Source organism: Phoxinus phoxinus (assembly GCF_949152265.1).
Source record: "Phoxinus phoxinus genome assembly, chromosome: 15".
Lineage (NCBI taxonomy): Eukaryota > Metazoa > Chordata > Actinopteri > Cypriniformes > Leuciscidae > Phoxinus > Phoxinus phoxinus.
The window spans coordinates 24,323,449-24,345,883 of NC_136890.1; the positions used below are offsets into that span (position 1 = coordinate 24,323,449).

A 22,435-nucleotide genomic window follows, 5' to 3' on the forward strand; every position below is an offset into this window, starting at 1 on the left:
TTTGGCTGACAAAAAAGTTTGGGAATCCAGTTTTCAAAAACTGTGACTAGATGTCAGTATATTCCAAAATCTTCATTGTTCCCTCAGCACCTATTGAAACTCTACTATAGGTCAGCAATACATCAGCGCTCTGAAATTCACTTATGTCATTAGGGCACACCCTTTCAACTCTGACCCTTGACATTTGGCCTTCCAAAACAAACTTGGGTTAAATTCAAGGATAAACTATAAAGCCACTTGAGGCGTAAATATGAACAATGCTCATTAACAACAACTGCACTGATATTTTCTCTCAGTCTTGCTATATTTATATCTTGTTAGTGGAGCAAGTGACGGCAGACTCTGATGCTCCAGGCGGCTTACTTTGGGCTTTTCGTTTGTGGTTTCTTGCGCTCCAAGACGTTGAAGTATTGTTTTACTTGGTGGCCCAGCATTCCATTCACTTTCTGCAGCTTAATCATGCATATGGATTTATGGGCACGCCTGGCTGATATCGCGCCACTGCCTGCACATATCATTCCTCAAACCTTCAGAATACTTCCATGAAAGGCAATTTTGTTGTCATTTCTGCTCTTTTGGTAGTTGAAAGTTTTTTATTTTTTGCTATCATTGTTCGGATCTGAGCTGTTTGTGCTGGGTCACCCAGTACTCTGTTGCCTTGGCTACGCTAACGGGCCTCGGAGCTGTTTTCATAGGTGGTGAAGTCATTAGTGGTCTGGTCCTAATGGTTCGTCCAGGTACCTTTGAACTGACGGCCATATGACGCTGCGCACTGGGGCTGTCTAGACAAGGGGGCATATGTTTGACTGTGTAGGATTACATAAGTTGTGTGAGGTGCTGATGGGTTTGTGTGTGTGTTCACATTCTGTAACCTGGACCAATGGATTCTAGATTTATACTTCCATAAAATCATCAATCTCTCTCTTTCAGGTTTGGGATGAATCATGATGGTGTTGGCAATGCGTGTGGGGTGCGCAGTCAGGAGACCGCTAAACTTATGGCTGCCCACATCACCATGAAGACTAACCCATTCGTCTGGTCTGCCTGCAGCCGCGATTACATCACCAACTTCCTTGAGTGCGTCTGCTGCCTGAGTCTGATATCTGTGTTTACACTGAAGTGTACTGTATTTAGTGTGAAATATTGACTGTATCAACATTGGATTTCAGTATCATACATTTCCAAAGGATTGCATTATGAATATAAATCATGTGAATGTCTTTTTTAACTCCAATGCAAACTCAGCCTATAATGTTGTATAAGAGCCTTTTATTATATAAGGTACTTAAAATTAATGATAGAGCAATATACAGGCTGATTAATATTTGTCGATTATAAAATTAATGGGATGTGTCTGAAATCTACTGACAGCTAGTGCACATTTTCTGTTTTCATTTTAGTGAATCTTTATTACATTTAATCACATTTTATTTTATTTTGAATAGTGTATTTATTTATATACATTACCGTTAAACCGTAGCCTGGCTCAGCCCTCCTACGTACTTCCGCTCAATTTTAATTTTCCTTCAGTACGTCGTCTGGGTTTGTGGTATATTCGCGGGTTTTCTCCGGCCAATTTTTACCGATCAAATCAGCGAACAGAGGGAGAGGCTAAGAACGATGACGTTGAGGTCGTGCGCTAGTTTGAGTTGTAGTTTCGTCACGACCAAACGTTAGCGATTGGTTATGGCAGATCCAGAGTTTCTCTGGGCAGATCCAATAGTTTTAAACTTCAACAGAGTACCCGCCTTCAAGGAAGTTAACCTTGTCAATGGGGAGTGGCCAGACACTCTGCACAAATGAAATTTACGAGAGTCTGGTAGGACCAGGCTAGTTAAACCGTTCCCTTTCGTGAAGAAAGACGCCGTTCCACGGAAGCCCTAAACAATACCCGGACCAAACATCATCAGCTTCTGTGCCTTCAGAGCGCCATGTGAATCTGTCTGTCTTTTTGGTGTTGTTTGTCCTGTAAGAAACTAGTATGGTGAATAAGCAGCAGTTAGACTGTGTGTCTCCCTGCCTGTGTTATATTGTGAGAGGGAACATGCACGATCTGTGTGGTCTGCTTGGGAGTGGAGCATCATAGTCAGCTCTAGAGGGACCTGACAGTGTTCACTGTGAACGTCTGCCTTTAAAGGCATAGTGTAGCCAAACATTTAAATGTTGTCATCATTTACTCACTCTCAAGTTGTTCCAAACCTTAACAACTTTATTTTCTGCTGAACACAAAAGAAGATATTTTGAAGGCGGTTTGGTTAAAGTACCTGTAAAGTCAAAATTATGTGTTCTGTATGTGTTCTGAGTATGGGGAGGGGCCAGCCTCAGGGGCTCTAGTGTGTCAAAAAATCCGGAACACAGCAATGGGGAAAAACTACATTTCTAGGGGTGGTATGGGACTCCTGCACGTGTGCGAGTCGATTCTCTCAGCTGTAGGCCAAGCCGTCACTGTAAAACAGTATAAAATTACTGATGGGACTCATGGCAGCTGCATCCAATGTGATTCCTTTTGGCCTTCTGTACATTGCAGAGGTGGCTCAAGACCAAGGGGTTTTCCCCTGAGGGGTAACTACTACTACTGGGTTCGTCTACTACTAGTAGGCAGTTTTGGCTGGCATGAGTATGGTTCTTGGACCTGATGTCTCTCCTAAATGGCTCTCCGTGGGAGATTTATTCATCCGAGACTTCCGCCTCCTGCCTTGAGTTTGCTCCCGGCATGATAAAAGCTTTTCTTAAAAGCCTACCAATGTAGCACACTCTATTGTTCTGCAGGTCTTTTGCGCTCCTCCTTTCCAAACGGCTGACCAAGAGAAGCTAGTGGCATAAAGCTGACCAATTGCTTACCAATCGAAAGGGAATGTCTCTGTTACAACTATAACCCTGGTTCCCTGAGAAAGGGGACGAAATGCTGCGTCACTTTGCCATACTTCCTGCATGCCTGAGAGTGAGTTACTTCAGCCAATCAGAAGCTGACGATGTTTGGTCCGGGTATCCGGGTTATGTCGTCATTCGTCACAGGATGACGTTTCACCAGAGAGATTGGAGTGATTTCACACGCGTTTCACCAGCAATTAGCGCTGTAAAAGTGTGGACACAGTTATTTTTGCATTTCTTACATTATTGCATATGCATTTGTAGGATTTTCCCTTTTAGACGCAAAATTTATGGGAGGAGATTATTTAAATGAATCATGCAAGGTGATTTAATATTAGTTATTTGTACCATTATTTAATGGCAAAACCAGACACTACTTTGCGCTGCTCTTGGTAGATTGCGTTGGTCATTATGGAAATGATCCGGCTACATCTGTATTCTTTCATTCGCGTGTTGTAACGAGATCACGTGCAGAACTTTCCACTCCCATCTGCACTTTTTTTGGAATTGCGCTCTCGTGCTAATTTGCCGTTTAGTAAATCTGGCCCTGAATTCCTACAGTTTTGAGTTTTGTTGGATCAGTGTTTGTTGGCATCAGGGCAGTATGAACTAGCCTTTAGACTTCAATCAATTCTGACACACCCGCTCTGTTTTCTTTCTGATTGTTTCTTAGCTCTGGCATGGGTTCCTGCCTGAACAATGTTCCCCCCAAACAGGAATTTGTTTACCCCACCACAGCCCCTGGCCAAGCCTATGATGCAGACGAGCAGTGCCGCTTCCAGTACGGAGTGAAGTCTCGTCAGTGTAAATACGGGGTACTTGCATCACTCAGTGTAATTGACAACAGCTCTTCACCCAAGAAAGAAAATTCCATCATCATCATCAACATCATCATCATCATCTATTAAAAATGCAGATCAGCATGATTTTTGACTATGGGACCATGGTAATACCATGTTTTTTTCTGATCTACACTATCATTCAAAAGTTTGGGGTCAGTAAGATGGAACTTTCTATTGATCAAATAAACCTGGAAAGGAAGTGGAAAAGAGTATCACTTAAATAAATAAAAATAGAAAACTGTTATTTTAAATTGTAATAAATTTCACATTTACAGTTTTTTATGTATTTTTATCAAATAGATATAGCTTTGGTGCGCATAGGAGACTTCTTTCAAAAACATTAAAAAAAAATCTAACTGCCTCTAAAACTATTGAACAATAGTGTATATCACCATACAAGAACAGCATTGTGCCATAGACATTAGAGACGTTTATTGTGTCAGTAACAAAAAAACAAAAAAAATATCATGGTAGTGTTATGTTTTTTGAACATATACCATGAGAGCACCACCATGCTATTCTTTAGTTTAGAGTACCTTGGAATGTCAGTGCCATGTGCAATATTTAATATATTCTAAAGGTATTTGATCGGGTTTTTTTTGGTGAGACAAAAATGTAGGCTGTTGTTCCCTAAAATATTTCTTTTCATTTTTGGGTGAACTTGTTCAGTAGTTGTTTACATTTAAACCTTTTTTTTATGACGTTATATATATTATATATATATATATATATATATATATATATATATATATATATATATATATATATATATATATATATATATATATATATAATTACATATATTACATATATATTACATATAGAAAAAGATCTAATTTAGAAGTATATAACCATCCTACAGTAAGACATCTATGCTGAAGTGTCGTCTTTGGACACATGAATTGTGGGTTATGGTCCTATCCAGGTTGCCTTTATATCCCCACAGTAAATCATTCAGCACACTCTCTCCATTCCTCCCTCTTTCTCTCTTTCTCTCTGTAAATCTGCACCAGATGGCAGCTCTACCTTTCGCTGGCTGTAACATTCCATCTTTTTGCTCCCCCCAAGACTTCAGACCGCTGGCATTCTGCCACTTTTGTCCAAAACCACATGTTGGTCAAAAATTTGATATTTTTTGGTTTGTGGCTCTATTCTCTGCCAGCCATGGTTGACCTTTACACCTCCACAGACACACAGTGGAGCTCAGTCTGTAGAGTGAGCTATATCTGCTCATGTTGAGTCCAGCTTTAGGTATTGACTGCTTTATGGGATGCCATTGCAGGAAACTGAACATCTGGAGGAGGAGTACACACACTAGTTCAGCTCTCACTGTAACTATGTAGTCTAATAAAGCAGGAAGTTATTGACTAGATCTAAAATGCAGTGTGCGGCTGATCTACATTATGAGATTTGGCAGAAAAAGAAAAAAAAAATGTTTTATTGGACATATTTATACCATAGAAGTACTGTAATATTATTTAAAGTATCATGTAAGAACCATACATGAATGTACAGTAATAAACATTCAGTACCATAGTATAAGGGCAATTACCCTAGCAACACTTAGCGCACCTTAGCAACCAAATAGCCACGTTGGAGGACGCTGTTTGGTGCAGGAATGTCCTAATTCTACTCTTTCCACACAGTTCTTCAGCCTCTTGAGTCTTTCTTAATGTCTGTTTTTCCCACATTGTCTGGAGTTTTGTTTAGTGGCTTGTGTGTGTGTGTTCAGGAAGTGTGCAGTGAGCTTTGGTGCATGAGTAAAGGGAATCGCTGCATCACCAGTAGTATCCCAGCAGCCGAGGGCACCATCTGCCAGACCAGCACCATCGAAAAAGGGGTAAGGACAGGGAATTCTGGGATGAATATCAGTGCACAGATATATCAAGGCTCAGGATTTTTTTTTGGCTTGATGGGTAGATCATGTTTGATAATTAAATGGTTTTGTATTATATGATATAAATGTACACCATATATTGGCAATTGTTTTTAGTCATCACATATTGCATATTTAATGTTGATTAATGATATTTTCTCATTAGTGGTGCTACAAAAGAGTGTGTGTGCCGTATGGAACACGTCCAGAGGGTGTAGATGGTGGGTGGGGCCACTGGTCGCCATGGGAGGAGTGTAGTCGCACCTGTGGGGGTGGAGTCTCATCCTCTATTCGCCATTGTGACAGCCCCAGGTGAGTACTATAACTTTTATTCAACAAGGATGCAATAAATTGATCTAAAGTGACAGTAAAGACATTTATAATGTTACAAAAGATTTCTATTCCAAAAAAATAAAAAATGTTTTTACTTTTGGCGCTTTTCCATTACCAGTACCAGCTCAACTCGACTCGACTCGCCTCGCCTCTCGCTCCGTTTTCCATTGCAGATAGTACCTCCACAATAGTACCTGGTCGTCATAACGATGCGACACACACCCGCTACCCACACACACAGGACAATGGAGGAAATCGAGTGTATGCTGTTTTACATAATATTGGTAATGGGTATATCACACAATCTCTGGCCAAACTATTTAAAAATGTCGGGGTTATTCAGGATACTCCGTCTGGCGCGTGCAATGATGATGCAGTGAATAGTGACGATTCTCTCTGACCAATCAGCAGTCTGCCGTGTTTCACGTCACATTTTAGTATCGCCTCAGCTCGTTCAGAACCTCGCCGAAGGTGATGCGAAAAAAGTATCTGGAAGCAGGTACCAGTACAACTTTTACACAGTGGAAAACCAAACAATGGCAAGGTGAGGCGAGCTGGTACTGTGTAGTGGAAAAGCGCCAGTTGTTAATCAAAGAATCCTTAAAAAATGTAAGCAAGAAATGTTTCTTGAGCACCAAATCACCATATTAGAATGATTTCTGAAGTAACATGTGAAACTGAAGACTGGAGTGATGGCTGCTGAAAATTCAGCTTTGCAATCCCAAAAATAAATTACATTTTAAAACATATTAAAGAAGTTATTTTGAATTATAATAATATTTCAAACTGTTATTTTATATTGTAATAATATTTTATAATATTACTGTTTTAACTATAATCAAATAAATGCAGCCTTGGTGAGCATAACAGCTTCTTTCAGAAACATTAAGTAATCTTACCAACCTCAAACTTTGGAACGATAGTGTATTCGGGTGATTTGATGATTCATAATGTTCTTACTCTCAGCCCGTTGTACTCTATGAACCTAGTCTGACGACATGCCAGGAAAAATCGGAAAAACTAACAGATCGACAGAAAGACAGAAGATGTCTGGCTGAAATGAACTTGAGCAGAATATATTGTGTAATTGGGAGTTACATTGAAATTGTACTCAGATGTGTCTGATGCTTGTCCTTGTGTGGATACAGGCCAACGGTTGGAGGGAAATATTGTCTGGGAGAGAGGAAGCGCTTCAGATCATGCAACATTGATGTGAGTTTGAAAGCCACGTCACTGACTTGATTTTTGTGCGTCTGTTAGAAAATAACATTTCTTACAAATTAACTTCTATCCCACTTGTAAAGGTATTTGGCTGGTTTGTGAATGGATTCTGTTCCTGTATCATCTAAATTAGTTGATAAGACTGAAGCTCTGACAAATTTTGGGGTGCATTGGGCAACCTCTGAATCATGGGTGTCCAAACCTGCTCCTGGAAGGGCCACTGTCCTGCAGAGTTTAGCTCCTGAAACCAGCTAATCAAGGTCTTGAGACTGACTAGAAACTTCTAGGCAAGTGTGTTGGAGCAGATTTTGGCTCCAACCTGCTCCAACACACTTGCCTAGAAATTTCTAGATGGATGTTGGACCTCCATGAGCAGGATTGGACACCCCTGCTCTAAATGATGTAGACGTACGCCAGTATAAGTAAATGGTTCACTGTTGCCATGCTCCATAAGATCCTCAGACTGACTGATATGTGTGTGGGTTAGGAATGCCCAGTCGGATCTCAGGATTTTCGGGAGATTCAGTGCTCGGACTTCGACAGCGTTCCTTTCCGGGGGAAATTCTACACCTGGAAGCCGTACAGGGGTGGTAAGTATAAAACCCTGAAAGCACCTGTTCTGAGATATTCTGACCATTTTCCTTTGATTTGTGTCACTTTGATTGGCCAGTTTTTACTTTGAACTGCTACGTTCCTTTCTTAAAGTTGCTTTGAATAAAAGCGCCTGCCAATTGAACAAATTAAGGATGCCAAGTATATCGACACAGCCATATTGATATCAGCCGATAAATGTGACTTTTGAACGTTATTGCATCGGTCCGATGAGTTAAATAGGCGAAATTATGGTCAAATGACTGTATCATTTCTAGATGGCATACCTATTGTTAAACACAAAAAGTGAATGTTTACACAGAGCCTGTAAGATTTGAAATCTTTTAAAAGCATATCCATATATACCTTTTGTTTCTTTATTCATCCTTAAATAAAGTTGTCCAAAGACATGCATATATTTTTTTTTATTTCAGCGGTTTCTAGAAGGCCTAAATGTGTTTTTTAAATGATTGTGGGATAAGATAGATTTCTGCAGTTGTGCCTGTTTTAAAATTAAAAGCCTTTTTCTACTGTACATGATTTTTGGCTTAAAAATATAAATAGTAATCGTATCATATTGGTGCATCCCTTGACCTAATGCAAATGTGTGTGCTCAGAACTGAACAGAAACGCGTGATATCTCAGTTCCCTACCTACATCTTTCATGATTATGGGAATGTTTTAAGTGCTCGATTGTTGTTGTTTAAGACTGTTTAGGGCTTTTGAAGGTGGTTTAGATATTAGGACTGGACCACCATGCTCCAAAGAACCAATCTCTACACTGGCTCAGGTCCAGGACAGATGTGTGTGAGAGGGAGAGAGGGTGCAGATAACAGTCTGGCATCCATATGCCGGGCTGCGGACTGCCAACTCCCAGAATCTCCAGTTTAAGTTCCTGCTTTTGATGAATGTGAAGCTGGCTGTCAAGGACATAACTGCCTTTAATCTGCCTCTCCAATAACATAATGGCTTACAGAGAGAAGCCCACTGCAGGCTACAAGCGCTGCTTTCATCAAGTCAGCTGATTTTACAATGGAAATCCCTTGCAGCTGTTAAAATAAGTGCCAGACTGCTGTTTTACCCTGCTTTAGGGTCAGGTGGCATATAGACCTCAGGCCTGCACTCTCTCTCTGTTTGAAACTTCTTTGTTTTCTTTTCTTTTGATGGAAATAAATGTTGTGATGATATTTCCATTAAGAGGTGTATACATTTTTGGTCAAGATCTTGTATTGAAAATTGTATTGAGTCAAGCAATCCATAAAGTCTACTCCAGCACATTCCAACGACTTTCAATGAATTAAAGGTCTGGACTCAGAGGTGCCAATTCACAATTCTTTCACAATTTGAGCCTGATGAATCTTGACATTGTCATCCTGGAATATGGCCATGATGGGTCTTCCTATATGATTGTTTAAGAAACGAAAAACTACAAACTCCATCAATTAGGGTTAGAAGAACTGTTGCCAAACATACAGTGCTATGCATAAGTTTAGACACCCATGCTAAAGTTGACTAAAAAGAGGAATAAAAAATCATCTTTTGGAAATTGAACTTAATGCCTTAATTTAAAAAAATAGGAAAAATCCAACCTTTAAGGACACCCATTTTCTTTGTGAATGAATAATGTATCGTAAATAAATAAATGTTCTTCCTTAAAATACAGGGTGCATAAGTTTGGACACCCCTATGTTAAACTCCCATAGAGGCAGGCAGATTTTTATTTTTAAAGGCCAGTTACTATATGGATCCAGGATACTCAGCATCCTGATAAAGTTCCCTTGGCCTTTGGAATTAAAATAGCCCCACATCATCACACACTCTTCACTATACCTGGAGATTGGCATGGAGTACTTTCCATAAGATCATCTCTCAATGCAAATCAAACCAGCTGTTAGGCTAACTGAAATAAAACCATGCCAATCTCTAGGTATGGTGAAGGGTATGTGATGATGTGGGGCTATTTTAATTCCAAAGGCCAGGGGAACTTTATCAGGATGCAGAGTATCCTGGATCCATGAAGTAACTGGCCTTTAAAAATAAAAATCTGCCTGCCTCTATGGGAGTTTAACATAGGGGTGTCCAAACTTATGCACCCTGTATTTTAAGGAAGAACATTTATTTATTTACGATACATTATTCATTCACAACGAAAATTGGTGTCCTTAAAGGTTGGATTTTTCCTATTTTTTTAAATTAAGGCATTAAGTTCAATTTCCAAAAGATGATTTTTTATTCATCTTTTTAGTCAACTTTAGCATGGGTGTCTAAACTTATGCATAGCACTGTATAGCATGCTTGAAACATAATCACTGCAATAATGATCCAGTCGTAGACTCTTAAGCATTTGCATATTTCCAAACTTTTTTTGGCAGTGTATTTTAAATTGTAATTTATTCTAGTGATAGTAAAGTTGAATTTTCAACAGTCATTACTTCAGTCTTTAGTGTCACATGATCCTTCAAAAATAATTATAATATGCTTGTGAAAACAAAAAATTTGGACTGACGCTAAATTTAGCTAGTGTACACAGTAATGATGAGAGGAAGACATTTTACTGTGATTTTATAGTTACTCTAATTATAATCATAATCACATTTTCATAATCACAGCGTTCTGTTTACATGAGCTCCAACTTCATTGCAGTACTGCCTTAATCACATTATAAGGGTGCCAGTGTCTTAACTTTTGGCAGTCTGTTGAAGTAATGAGTCCAGAAAAGATTAAAATCACGCTTTATCACTTTTGCCGAAGTTCAGGTTGAGCACATTGCCTTGTGAGATACACTGTTCAATGCATTGTGCTCTGGCTGTATGCACTCTCACCAGAACCTCCTGAAACCCATTCACTCCAGTGAAGCCCCCTTCTAGCCACCTCAAAAATACAACTATGGCCTGCCAGAGCAAAGCCTCATGGGATGCGCAGTTTCCATCGTAAGCCTGCTTCAGTATTATGTTTTCACAGGCACCCAGGACCTTATCAAATTAGTCCAACACTAACAGAAAATTGGCCAGCAGCTCAAAAACTGCCCTCTTTAGGTTTATAAAACAGAGGAAGAGTTATTATTTAACATAAGGCCGTGGTAGATGTGATTCAACTGATAAGGCAAGCGGGTCTTAGGCAGCCAAAGAAAGATTACACAGAGTTCTAGCACCACCGCTGCCAGGTACAGGCAAGGGGAATGAGTTCAGACCTACCAGCCTTTCAAGAGTAATATAAAAGAGGCCCAGAGCAACGACAAAACCACACACTGGTACCAGTATGAGTGAGATTATGAGTCAATTAACTCTTTGTTCTTTGTTACATAAGCTATACAGTGTGTAGTGTGGGTAGTATGCTTTGCACTTTTAAACAATACATCAATGTACAGTATGTTTCTTCTCTCTCTCAAACACATTCCATGTTTATTTTACGTACTACAGATTTTTTCAAATCAACTAGTCCCTGGGTTGCTTTAGTGACTAGTCAACTGATAATAGAATGACTGTAGTTCGGCTGATTCAGGTTCACCTCACCCCTCTTCTTAGGGGGCGTTTATATAAGATGCGTCCTTGCTTCCAAAAACAGCTGGATCGAGCGCAACGTAATGGAAGAGAATGCAGCGTACATATAATTAACAAAATTATTGTTGCCTGGATGTGGCGTCCTAAAAATGCAGTTTTTTTTTTAAATTTTTTATTTTCTGTGGAAATTATTAGCTATTAGCATGCTAATTAAAGTATCGCATCTCAAAATATCAAGATAAAAAAAATATGTCTGGAAGAGAAATCTAATAGATAAACAAAATAAATACAATCTTCATATACAAGCTGACATTTATATGACACAGAAATAATTTGTCACATTATACAGTATATGATTACTGTAACTTTTAATCAATTAAAAAACATCTGTTCAAAAGTTTGAGGTCAGAATGTTTTTTTAATTGATTAAAAGTGTTGTTGTTTTTTAATTTTTATTCAATACCGGTAATTGGTTTCCACAAATATATTAAGCAGCATAACTATTTTAAACATTAATGATAAGAAGAAATGTTTCTTGAGCAGCAAAGCAGCACATAAGAAGGATTTCTGAAGGATCATGTGACACTGAAGATGAAAGTAACGGCTGTTGAAAATTCAGCTTAACCAATACAGAAATAAAATACATTTTAAATAGTTAAAGTGGAGAACAGTTATTTTCAATTGTAATAATATTTCACAATATAACTGTTTTACTGTATTTTTAATCAAATAAATGCAGCCTTGGGGATCCTAAAAGACTTCCCAAACTTTTGAATGATCATGTACCTCCCAAGCAAACAGGCTCCCATGGAACCATAACATCAGCTTTGAGACATAGCCTGTGTCTCCTCTCTCTTTCTTCCTTGTCCGTCACATGAGTTGTGTGATTTCTTCTTTGTCTCTCAGGGAATGTGCTGAGAGAGGCTGTTTTCCCCTCCAACGTGCTTTATTTACTGTTTCTCAAATTTGTAGGGCCATTACAGAGGAGACAAGGGAATAAAGCCAGTGTGTTGTATGTGCGTTTCAGCTGCTTTATCTTAAGCAAACCATCTAAAGTGTGCCCCGGACCCCCCTTTCTGCTACTCAAGGATGTGACAGCAGTGGAAGAATAAACTAACTTACATAAACCCCACAAGCTCATTAAAATACCACATGCAGCCATGGAACTCTACAGAGTGCTGGCGGCCGTCCCGCAGAGTTAGTATAGTTATAAAGCTCCGTTTGGCTTCATGAAATACGCCGTTCATGTGTCCCCATTGTTAGAAGCGCATTAAAACTGAGGAGCGAATTTGCCAGCAGTTTGTTTTTAGATTTGTTTTGCCATTGTGTAATGTTGTAAAGTTAACAATGCATAACACATGAGGAGTCAGTTCTATACAAGCAACATGAGCGTAATGGCGTTTGCATTAGTTAGTCTCACATTGTGTACCGCATGTAACAATGTTTTCTTGCATAAGAGCTTTGTAGATTTTATGACGTCCTGTGATGCTCACGAGGAAGGATACACATCAGTCAGTTTAAGCTGAGGTTTCTGCATCATTAGCATAGCTAGTCTCTTTTGTCTGTAGTCTTCGAGACGTTCAACTTTGTCCATCTCCAGCTCTTTTTATAAGTATGTAACATGTTAAATGGCTCAGGATCATTGAGGTGTGATGTTTTGCACGTTTTGGCTGCAGGTGGGGTGAAGTCATGCTCGCTGAACTGCCTGGCAGAGGGATATAACTTCTACACTGAGCGCGCTCCAGCTGTGGTGGACGGCACACCCTGCAGGGACGACTCTCTGGACGTTTGTGTTAATGGCGAGTGTAAGGTGAGACAGTAACGCACTTTTCTTCAAGTATACATATCAAGAGTTTTCAGATGGCAGGGTTCGTATGATATGCCTTTCCAATTGTCGTTTTTGGATGGCTTTGAACTTCTGCCAAAGCAGAGAGACAACAGAAGAGAAAAACTCCCTCTTTTAGTGATTGACACATAAATCCACCAATCTATCAACACATTATTGTAGTGATATGGAGAATCCATAGAGCTCTGAAATGGTAAGACTCCATTGTTGCCTCGTCACATTTTTTAAAATCTATTAAGGATGCTTAAAGGGTAACTAAACCCCTGGTCAGAGCCTGACTCCACCCACTGGCAATATTTGAAAAATGCTGGAAAAGTGGGCAGAGCCCAGTGGAGGGGGGGCGTGCACCTGAGACGAGTCTCTCTGTAGGCAAGGGCGTGGTTAGCTGGTACCCTCTTACGTCACAGGGCCCCACAACCTCCAATAGGAAAAATCAACTGCAATAGCCACCATTCAACATGAAGAGGGCAGCACTCGTTTTTACACCATATATTGTAGAATTAAAACACTTTAGCCTATACCCAAATGTCTTGAATTACTATTAATTACAGCATTAATAAAGCCCCAGTCTAACAGATCATTAACTAAAAAAAAGTTGTTTTAGGGTTTAGTTACCCTTTAACAATACAGCTTATTAGACATCAGAGTTCAGTATCGTTTGGTAGGAGGGCAAGTGATTTTACAGAATATAACTCCAGGCTCAACAATAAGCATAGCCTGCTGTCCTGAGGCTGATGTGAGAGAATTTTGGCCAGTTAACTGACTAACATAGATACGATTTTGTCAAATTTGCAAAAGTGACTTAAAAGCAGTCTTAAAAGTATCAGTAAGAATGTGTTGAAAACTACAAACCAATCAGTAATGTTTGCCTCATATGCCATTGTTTCCCAGTCACATTATTAACTGTATAATTTCCTGTAAATTATAAAGGGAAAATATTTTATTAAATAATTATTAACAATAATAATAATAATCATTTTGACAGATAACCGCCACAAAAGAATGATCAATTTATTTATATTTTCATTGTTCTTTACTACTACTACTACTATAATAATCTCCAACGCGCATTCACACAACAATGAACACACTTTGGAGGTTAATTTTTTTTTTTTTTTTGCACGAACAAAGCACTCGCATCACTTCATAAAATTGAGGACAAACCACCAGTCACATGGATTACTTAAATTATGTCTTTACCACCTTTCTGGGGCTTGAAAGTGGTAGATGCATAGGCAGTCAATGGATGGACAGAAATCTCTCAGATTTTATTAAAAAGATCATTTCATTTTTGTTCTGGAGATGAACAAAAGCCTTATGGGTTTGGAACGACATGAGGGTGAGTAATTAATGACAGAATTGGGGGGGTAGTGCTCACATTGTAGTGTAAAGCATTTATCCTTGGTAATACGCCTGTGACAGCTAAACGCTAGTGTCATTCCTTATAATGTTTTGGTTGAAAATTGAAAGCAACAAAAACATGAATATAACAATTAATGTTGGCATATTCTCTTTGGAGTCGTTAGCTAGTTACTGTGGTAAACATCTGCCGCTAGTACTCATGGTGGTACTCACTTTGATGATTACCCTTCTTATTCAAAAGTGTGAAAATAGCCCAGCGGGGTGAGAGAGGTGAAATTGAATTCCGGTTTGGATCAAACAAAGTGTGAAAACAGCCTTAAAAGTTTTTGTTTATTAGCATGTTTCATAATGCCAACTGTAGTGTATTTTATTTAGTGTTTCATTGTGTTGTACTGCGCAGGTCAGGCTGAATGCGCTACTTTGGAGTGAGTTGGGCTGGTTTATCTTTGCGCTGTTGTCCAGACCTGTGGTTGTTTTTATCAACAGTTCAGTTCAGTCCAGCCCTGTTCTGCTCTGCCCTGAATGCTGCAAGAACTCAGTGACCCCCCCCAGATCCATCTGTCCTCAGCGCACGCAGCTGAACATGATCACAGCGACTTCTCCCACCCTCCCCTTCGTCAACTCTCACCATTTCTCCATTTCTTTCCTTTCCTCCTCTCTTTCCTCTCTTCCTCCATCTCCTCTCCTCACTCATTCTCTCGGCTTTCTTATTTATGGTGCATATAAAAACCGGAGAACAGCGGGGGGAGAAATCAAAGTAGTGTTTGCAACCTCATGGTGGCTTAGCTTCCAAACAATAAGGGTTTGATTATGAAAGCAAGAGCTTTGAAGCACAAGGCATTAAAAGAGCCCGTGGAACCACGTGTCTCGAAGCTCGGCTCTGTTCGGTCCAGCACAGGACATGGCCTGCCTTCTCTGAGCGGCCACTGCCTTACCATTGTTGTTTTGAGAAAATAGGTCACACATTTGCAGGTTATGGAATCTAGGCCAGGTCAACAAAAGTCTTTGGAGCTTTAGTGGGATTTTTGTGAAGTTGCACAGGCCTGGATTTGGAAAGTCTCAAGCAGTTTCTGGTCTGTTGGTTGCTGAGTTCATTTTGTGTTACCTTTTAGATCCTGACAGCAGAGACTCTTTGGTTTCTTCATCAATGGCCTGTTTTTGTGCAGATTTGGCCCCTCTGGAGAAACATGCTTTGCTTTGCACAATGTCAATTTAAATGGATTGTGATCTCTCAAGTTCTGGGATTGCTCTCAAGATTATACATCAATGTATTATGGTTGTCAAAAGTAACGTGTTAACACGTGCGATTAGTTAAATGTGTTACAATCTTCCGAGCCTATGACTTAATTTCTTCTGTGTTATAGAAAAGAAGAAATATTAAAGGGGTGGTTGAATATGATTTCACTTTTCTAACTTTAGTTAGTGTGTAATGTTGATGTTTGAGCGTAAACAACATCTGCAAAGTTACAACTCAAAGTTCAAAGCAAAGGGAGATATTTTCTTTTAAAGAAATTACTTTTTAAGGACTACAACAAACGGCTGGTAAGGACTACAGAACATTCCTCCCGGGTTAGTGACATTACTATCCCTAAAATTGACATAAACCCGCCCCCGGGAACGCGATTATCAAGACAGAATAAAGCTCAAAAGCTTGTTTGCATTTAAAGGAACAGTGTCAGACACAATAACGGCACGTTTATGTTCACCCTCAAAAAGTGACAACTTTAATATATACTATATATACTATATAAAAATATCTGTGGGGTATTTTGAGCTAAAACTTCACATACGCACTCTGGGGACATCAAAGACTTGTTTTGCATCTTGTGAACCCTTTAAAGAATGTAGTACTGGTCTTTTTCTATGCAATTACAGTGAATGGAAACTCAAGCTTTCATGTTTCAAAAAGAATGCAAAAACACAATAAAATCATAATAAGTAGGAAAAGAGTCAAATTGTTTCTCGGGTGAAAAGCTGAATTTCTGCCCCTTGTCATTGGGGATTTCACGGGGTCTGGAGTCATAGTGCTGAATACTGTTGACTAAAATATGAGGGAAAAATTGGAAAAAAATACTTTAATTTTTACATTTTAACTCGTTATCAGTCATATCACAGCTTCTGGTTGTTCTGCCATTTTCAGTTCGAGCAAGAAATATTTTTGCAGAGCACATGACTTTGTCTATGCCATCCCTAATGTTTTATTTGACCCTTTTCCTGATACACTGTTTGTCTGTAAGTGATGTAAAGTTGATTATTTAATAAATGATGCTTGATATAAAAATGGAGCATGGAAAATAGTTTTACTAATGTGTTCATTTGTGTATAGATATGCCTCATTACTCTGATAACAAAGAATGTTTTATACTTATTTGAATGTTTTGTTTTGCATTTTCAGTTTTGAAAATAAGATATGACTAATAACTTACTGTTTGAGACAGGTTACTTGCAAAGTACATTATGTTGTGTAATATCTTCAAATTTGACATTATTTTTCTTCATTGTGACTTTTGCCTTAATCTCTAAATATGTGTATGCATCTGTATGCAGCATGTGGGCTGTGACCGGATTCTTGGCTCGGATGTTCGGGAAGATCGCTGCCGTATTTGTGGAGGAGATGGGAGCAGCTGCCAGGTCATCGAGGGGGTCTTCAATGACTCCTTGTCTGAAGGAGGTACAGAGTGTGTGCACTTCAGTTTGAACTGGAACGATATGTAACAATATGTGCAAAAGAAGCATTGCTGAAATAGCATTTTTCTCACTGAGGACCTGATTGTTGAAAAGTTTCCACAGACAATTTCGTTTCAGACAAACAGTCTTGTGAAATAATGTTAAAATATAAGCCCTCGATGGGATAGATTTAGTAAAAACAGCTTTTCTATTGACAGAGGTAGAGTATCTATTGCTGTGGATTTACAGCTGGTGTTAAAATATGATCACCTTATGTTAAACTAAAGCTCAATTCAGCACAGAGTTGGGTGCTAAAATATTGTTCCTCCGCCTTGAATAGAGCTAAAATCATTTATTTCTGGGCACAATTCCATCATTGATGATTTAGTTAAACATTAGGGATTCATATTTTAACACCAACTGTAAATCCACAGAAATAAAAACTTGCTTTGCTCTGAGACAACTTTGCTTTTCTGCTGACGTCACTATAGATCACATGAATCAACATTCAAAAGCTATTTGGGCGTTTTCTTCATAAACTCATTCATTAACTTTTTTTTTTTTCAAATAAATTGATCTGTAATACCTTGACAAAGGCTACTTTTTGTGCCGAAACGTTGGTAATACTATAACTGCACACTCTAAGCACATTTTCTCTTTGCATCAATTAGAAATATGTCACGTTATGGAAATAAAATGAGTTGTGAACAGCAGTTCATGTTGATTTCAATACATCACATTTCCCGCCTATAGAAAGGGTAATTTAAGGGTACGTTTACACAACAACAATGTACTTAAAACGGAAAAGTTTTTGTTTTTCGTGTACTGATGACAACGTTGTCAAAATAGTCCCCATTCACACAAATCCACTAGTATTCACTTTGTAAAGAAACACTATGCACATATAGACTGAACGTGTAATACGCATGCAGTCACCGTTTTCACAAATTCTTGATAACGGTATCGTTTATTAAGTTTTGAGTTTTCAGGCCCCCACAGTTGTCATATAAATTAATGGCCAAAACGGATAAAAAGTTTTCCGTTTTTAGTTGAAAGCGATGTCATGTGTAAACATTTTATTGTCTGTGTATTTCCATGCATGAGGCCAATGCAAATTGTGATTAGCATTCATTTTTGTAGTAGTGTTCGTGCCATTGGTTGATTTTTAGGGGCTAAAGCAATGCAAACATCATGTGCAAATAAACGATGCGATAAAGAGGGACAAATTTATTCTCTAAATAGAATAAATAGAGTAAATTTCCCCTTAGTATCTTTCAGAGGATGGATAATATATATATTTTTCTGTTAATGGTTAAGTGAAGCTTGCAAATGCAGATGTTAGACTGCTATTTCTCTTATTAACTGAAGTAACACAAGCCTGGTGCCTGAATTGAGTAGCCTCCCCAAGCCCCCCCAAAACCTCAGATGTGTGTGTGTGTGTGTGTGTGTGTGTGTGTGTCATGGTTTGAGGTACTGGGAGCAGCCTTGGCAAGTTCCTCTGGTGTCTGGGGGAGTATTTTGAGGCCTGGATCTAACCCAGAAGTCCAATTGAACTGGATTGTCCAGGACATAAGGGAGACTGTTGCTCCTTCCTTCAGTGGCCCACACCAACCTCTTTAAACCCCCTGATAATTCTTCTTTCCTGTTCTCCAGTTAGCACTTTCTTAGCCTGCGTCCAGAGAGTTGTCAGTAAACACGCTTCTCAATTAGCTATTGAAGTCATGAGCTGGAAAATGTTCAAATGCACTTTGAACTTGCACTTTGAGATGGGATCATAGTAAATGGTGTGAAAAAGTGGGAAAGGTTTTGCAGTTCTCCTAGTATAATTAATTTAATGTATTTCACTATAAAAAAAAATCCACAAAGTTGTTTTAATGTTTCAAACCCTCCACCCTCTCTTTAAAAAATAATCTGATCGCTTTGCGCCATGTTCTGACACTGAACAGACGTGAGTTTTCATTGAGCATGTTGTCAAGAACTAAATGAAAATCAGATCACTATAAAAGAAAAGGAAGGATGGAGATGGAGGCCAAAAGCAGTTTAATGGTAGAGTGCAAAACTGAATGAGTTTACAGTAAACGACAAGTACAACGTTATTTTTATAGCACCTTTTAAAACAGTGTTTACAAAGTACAGTAGGCATGAGAGAAAATGAAATCTGCAGGCTAAGGATAAAATACATAGAAATGAGAGAATATGAAAACAAAATGCAAGAAATAAGATAACTACTGTACGTGTCAAACGTTTGCTCACCAAGGCTGCATTAAGAACGGTAAGTTTGCGAAATGTAATTACAAATTAAAATGACTTCTTTTATTTGAAGATATTTTTACATGTAATTTATTCCTGTGATGGCAAAGCTGAATTTTCTGTCCACACACATATCAACATAACACAATATCAACATATATCAGTGGACATTCTCCACCAGGCCAGATTAATTTTTACATTTTATTCTTAAAAAAGTTAAGGAACAAAGAGTGATAAACAGTAAAGGGGCCCAAAGATTCTGTCGATGGCCCTCTTCAGACTTTAGATGTGTTTAGAGAAGCTATAAAATCCCTTTATGGAAACTCAAACAATGTGTGTAAGTGAACATCGTGCTTCAGGTCAGATATGTGTTGGACAGCTGCCTTGATGTTGAGGGGTGTTCAGGGACTCCAGCCGTTCTGAAAAGGCATTTCATAATTACCTGTTCACATGCAAGGCCCGAGTCATAAACGCTGGGATACAGGATCCAAGCCATGCAAAATTCCTTCCTATAGCCTGTTCTGAAACAGACACTCTTCAGTCAGGATGAGGGTTTAGTGAGAAATGGGAGTGATCTGAAAAAAAAAACGTATTTTGGTTTCCACAAAAATATTAAGCAGCATTTTCAAAATTGATATAGAAATAACAAATGCGAACACCAAATACGTATATATTAGAATGATTTCTGAAGGATCATGTGACACTGAAGACTGGAGTAAGGATGCTGATAATTCAGCTTTGCCATCACAGGTATAAATTACAATTTAAAATATAATAAAATGGAAAGCTTTTTTTGAAATTGCAATAATATTTCACAATATTACACTCTCTAAAAATCTGAACAACCTCAAAACTTTGAACAGTAGTGTATGTTAATTGCTTAAATAAAAGGGCCTTGTAAAGTGTGACCAAACTCTTTCCCAGTATGCTGACTAAAGTTAAGTGATCTAGTTACTGTTTGAATTTGAAATCATTTTGCATGTAAATATCTGGCGTTTGGTGATAATGAGAGTCTAGAGTGTGTACTATGGTAGAGACCTGCTACGGTGAAGTCTTGTCTCTTGAATATTAATACATGGTACAATGGGTTATCTACCGGTAGTAGTCACATCTGCACAATCTAATTAATATTCATGACCTAAATCATTACCATAACATGATGTCACAACCAGCCATCAACACTGATCTAATGAACAGGTATATGACACTGGAATTCTGTGGAAGGGTTGTGATGCTGTTTTAAGATAGCAGAGGTTTGAATGTGAGCCGGTTTGGTGTGGGTGGTGTGTTGAATGGCAGGCTGCTGGCTCTGTGCTGGACTGAAGGTTATTCTCAGCTGCAGGAACTGTAGTGGGACACTCCCTGTGCGGGCAGCGGGAGAGCATTGACCGCAGTGGCTAGCCGAGGCTGAGATGATGGGCTATTCTTGGCTCTGGCTGTATTTGTGAGTTCAGGGTTCTTGAGGGTACACAATTTAGACACAAAGAAACAGTTTATTTAAAATGTGGTCAATAAAAGAGAAGCTTCCGGTCATTGTGTGACCAAAACCACACAAATGTCCACTAGTGGTTCTTGTCTGTCTGCTTCTCTCTATGTGTGTGTGCGTGCGTGTGTGTGTGTGTGAGTACTCTAGTAAATTCTTATTCAAAACCAGTTCCATTTATTTAAAAGGTTTTCATAAATTGTGCTTCTGTAAAGCAGTTCATGCATGCACTGATATTATGGGTGCAACGATACCCTCATGTCACCCTCATTCTATACATATCAAGATACTGAACTCATGATACAATATTATTGCGATACTCCAAGACATATAGTAAAAGGTTAACAAAAAATGTACTGTTGATTAAAATGCTAAATTTGGTGTTACATTATGCATTATACATACATTAACATTATGGGTGTAAATCAATAGGCTTGGACATGATGCTGATAACATAATGCACAGGACAATGGTGACACCAGAATAAAAATATTCATGATTCTGAATCTGAAAATACAGAATTATTTCAGACAAATATGCTTGCACTCTGGCTAGGCGACTTTTTTACTGGTAACATAAGACATTTGTCATTAACAGAACCCACAAATATTCCCAGATTGCATTATTATACATTATATTCAACATTATGTATAGCACTATATAGTGTAGTTCTGACACTAAAACTGAAAACTTTTTTCCTCACAGAAATGTTATTTTGGGTGAACTATATACTGTACAATACTTATTGTCACTATCTACAATACATATTGTTGTATTTTTGTATTGCGATATGTTGCACCCCTAATATATACAATTATGTGTCCTGCATGACTAGTTCAATTCCTGAACAATTGACTATTGAACCTGTTGTATTTAGTGAATCAAAAACATTTATGAGTCAGTTGAAATCATAATGGAATTAATCTGACTCACTGTCATTTCATCACGTCTGACTCCAAAAAGCATGATTAATGTATTATGATGAGATGTATTATAAACACGAATGAGCAAATTAATTTACTTTTAGTATTTGTAATGTACTTTTTATTTAATTGAGTTCAGACCAATTATTGGATCTCATTTATTTTAGCCGCCTCATTAAAATATACAGTATAATATATTTATTATTTATGTATATATAAAAAATAATATATGAAACAATACCACCTTTGTGCTGCATTTAAAACACCCTTTGCAAGAATTTGTTTTATCGGTTTTTCATAATTTGTCAACTGAATATTGAGAGCAATAAATGCAATAAGAATTGCTTTTCTTATTTATATTTCTTCCTCAAAAGTAGTATAAGAATCTCTAATTAAATCTTTAGGGAAACAAAATCATTCATATGAATCAGAACCAGAATCAATAAATTCGTTAGGAATTCCATTCTTAGTTGATAATTTATTATTTTGTTGCACAGTCTTCACCACATTGCCTCTTGACTCTTGACAACAAAATCTATGTCGGTGGCAGGACTGTATGGAAAAATTTGTTTGGCTCTTTTCTTTTTTTACTCATTTGTCTGAGGCTGAAGTTGTTTGCAGGCTTGTGGTGGAATCTGGCCTTAAACACGTGTGTTGGGCAGCAGAACTG

At 38.3% G+C, this 22,435-nt stretch overlaps 1 protein-coding gene across 2 annotated transcripts in view; it reads left to right on the forward strand.

Annotated features, from left to right (window-relative positions):
- The window catches only part of adamts10 (ADAM metallopeptidase with thrombospondin type 1 motif, 10), a 76,294-nt gene that overhangs the window by 46,664 nt on the left and 7,195 nt on the right, over nucleotides 1-22,435 (forward strand). For both annotated transcript variants that reach the window (XM_079636940.1, XM_079636941.1), the window contains 8 exons: nucleotides 931-1,077; nucleotides 3,545-3,686; nucleotides 5,446-5,553; nucleotides 5,756-5,901; nucleotides 7,071-7,134; nucleotides 7,631-7,733; nucleotides 12,911-13,044; nucleotides 16,990-17,113. In XM_079636940.1, coding sequence (XP_079493066.1) covers nucleotides 931-1,077; nucleotides 3,545-3,686; nucleotides 5,446-5,553; nucleotides 5,756-5,901; nucleotides 7,071-7,134; nucleotides 7,631-7,733; nucleotides 12,911-13,044; nucleotides 16,990-17,113 — 968 coding nt within the window. The remainder of the gene's footprint in view (nucleotides 1-930; nucleotides 1,078-3,544; nucleotides 3,687-5,445; nucleotides 5,554-5,755; nucleotides 5,902-7,070; nucleotides 7,135-7,630; nucleotides 7,734-12,910; nucleotides 13,045-16,989; nucleotides 17,114-22,435) is intronic.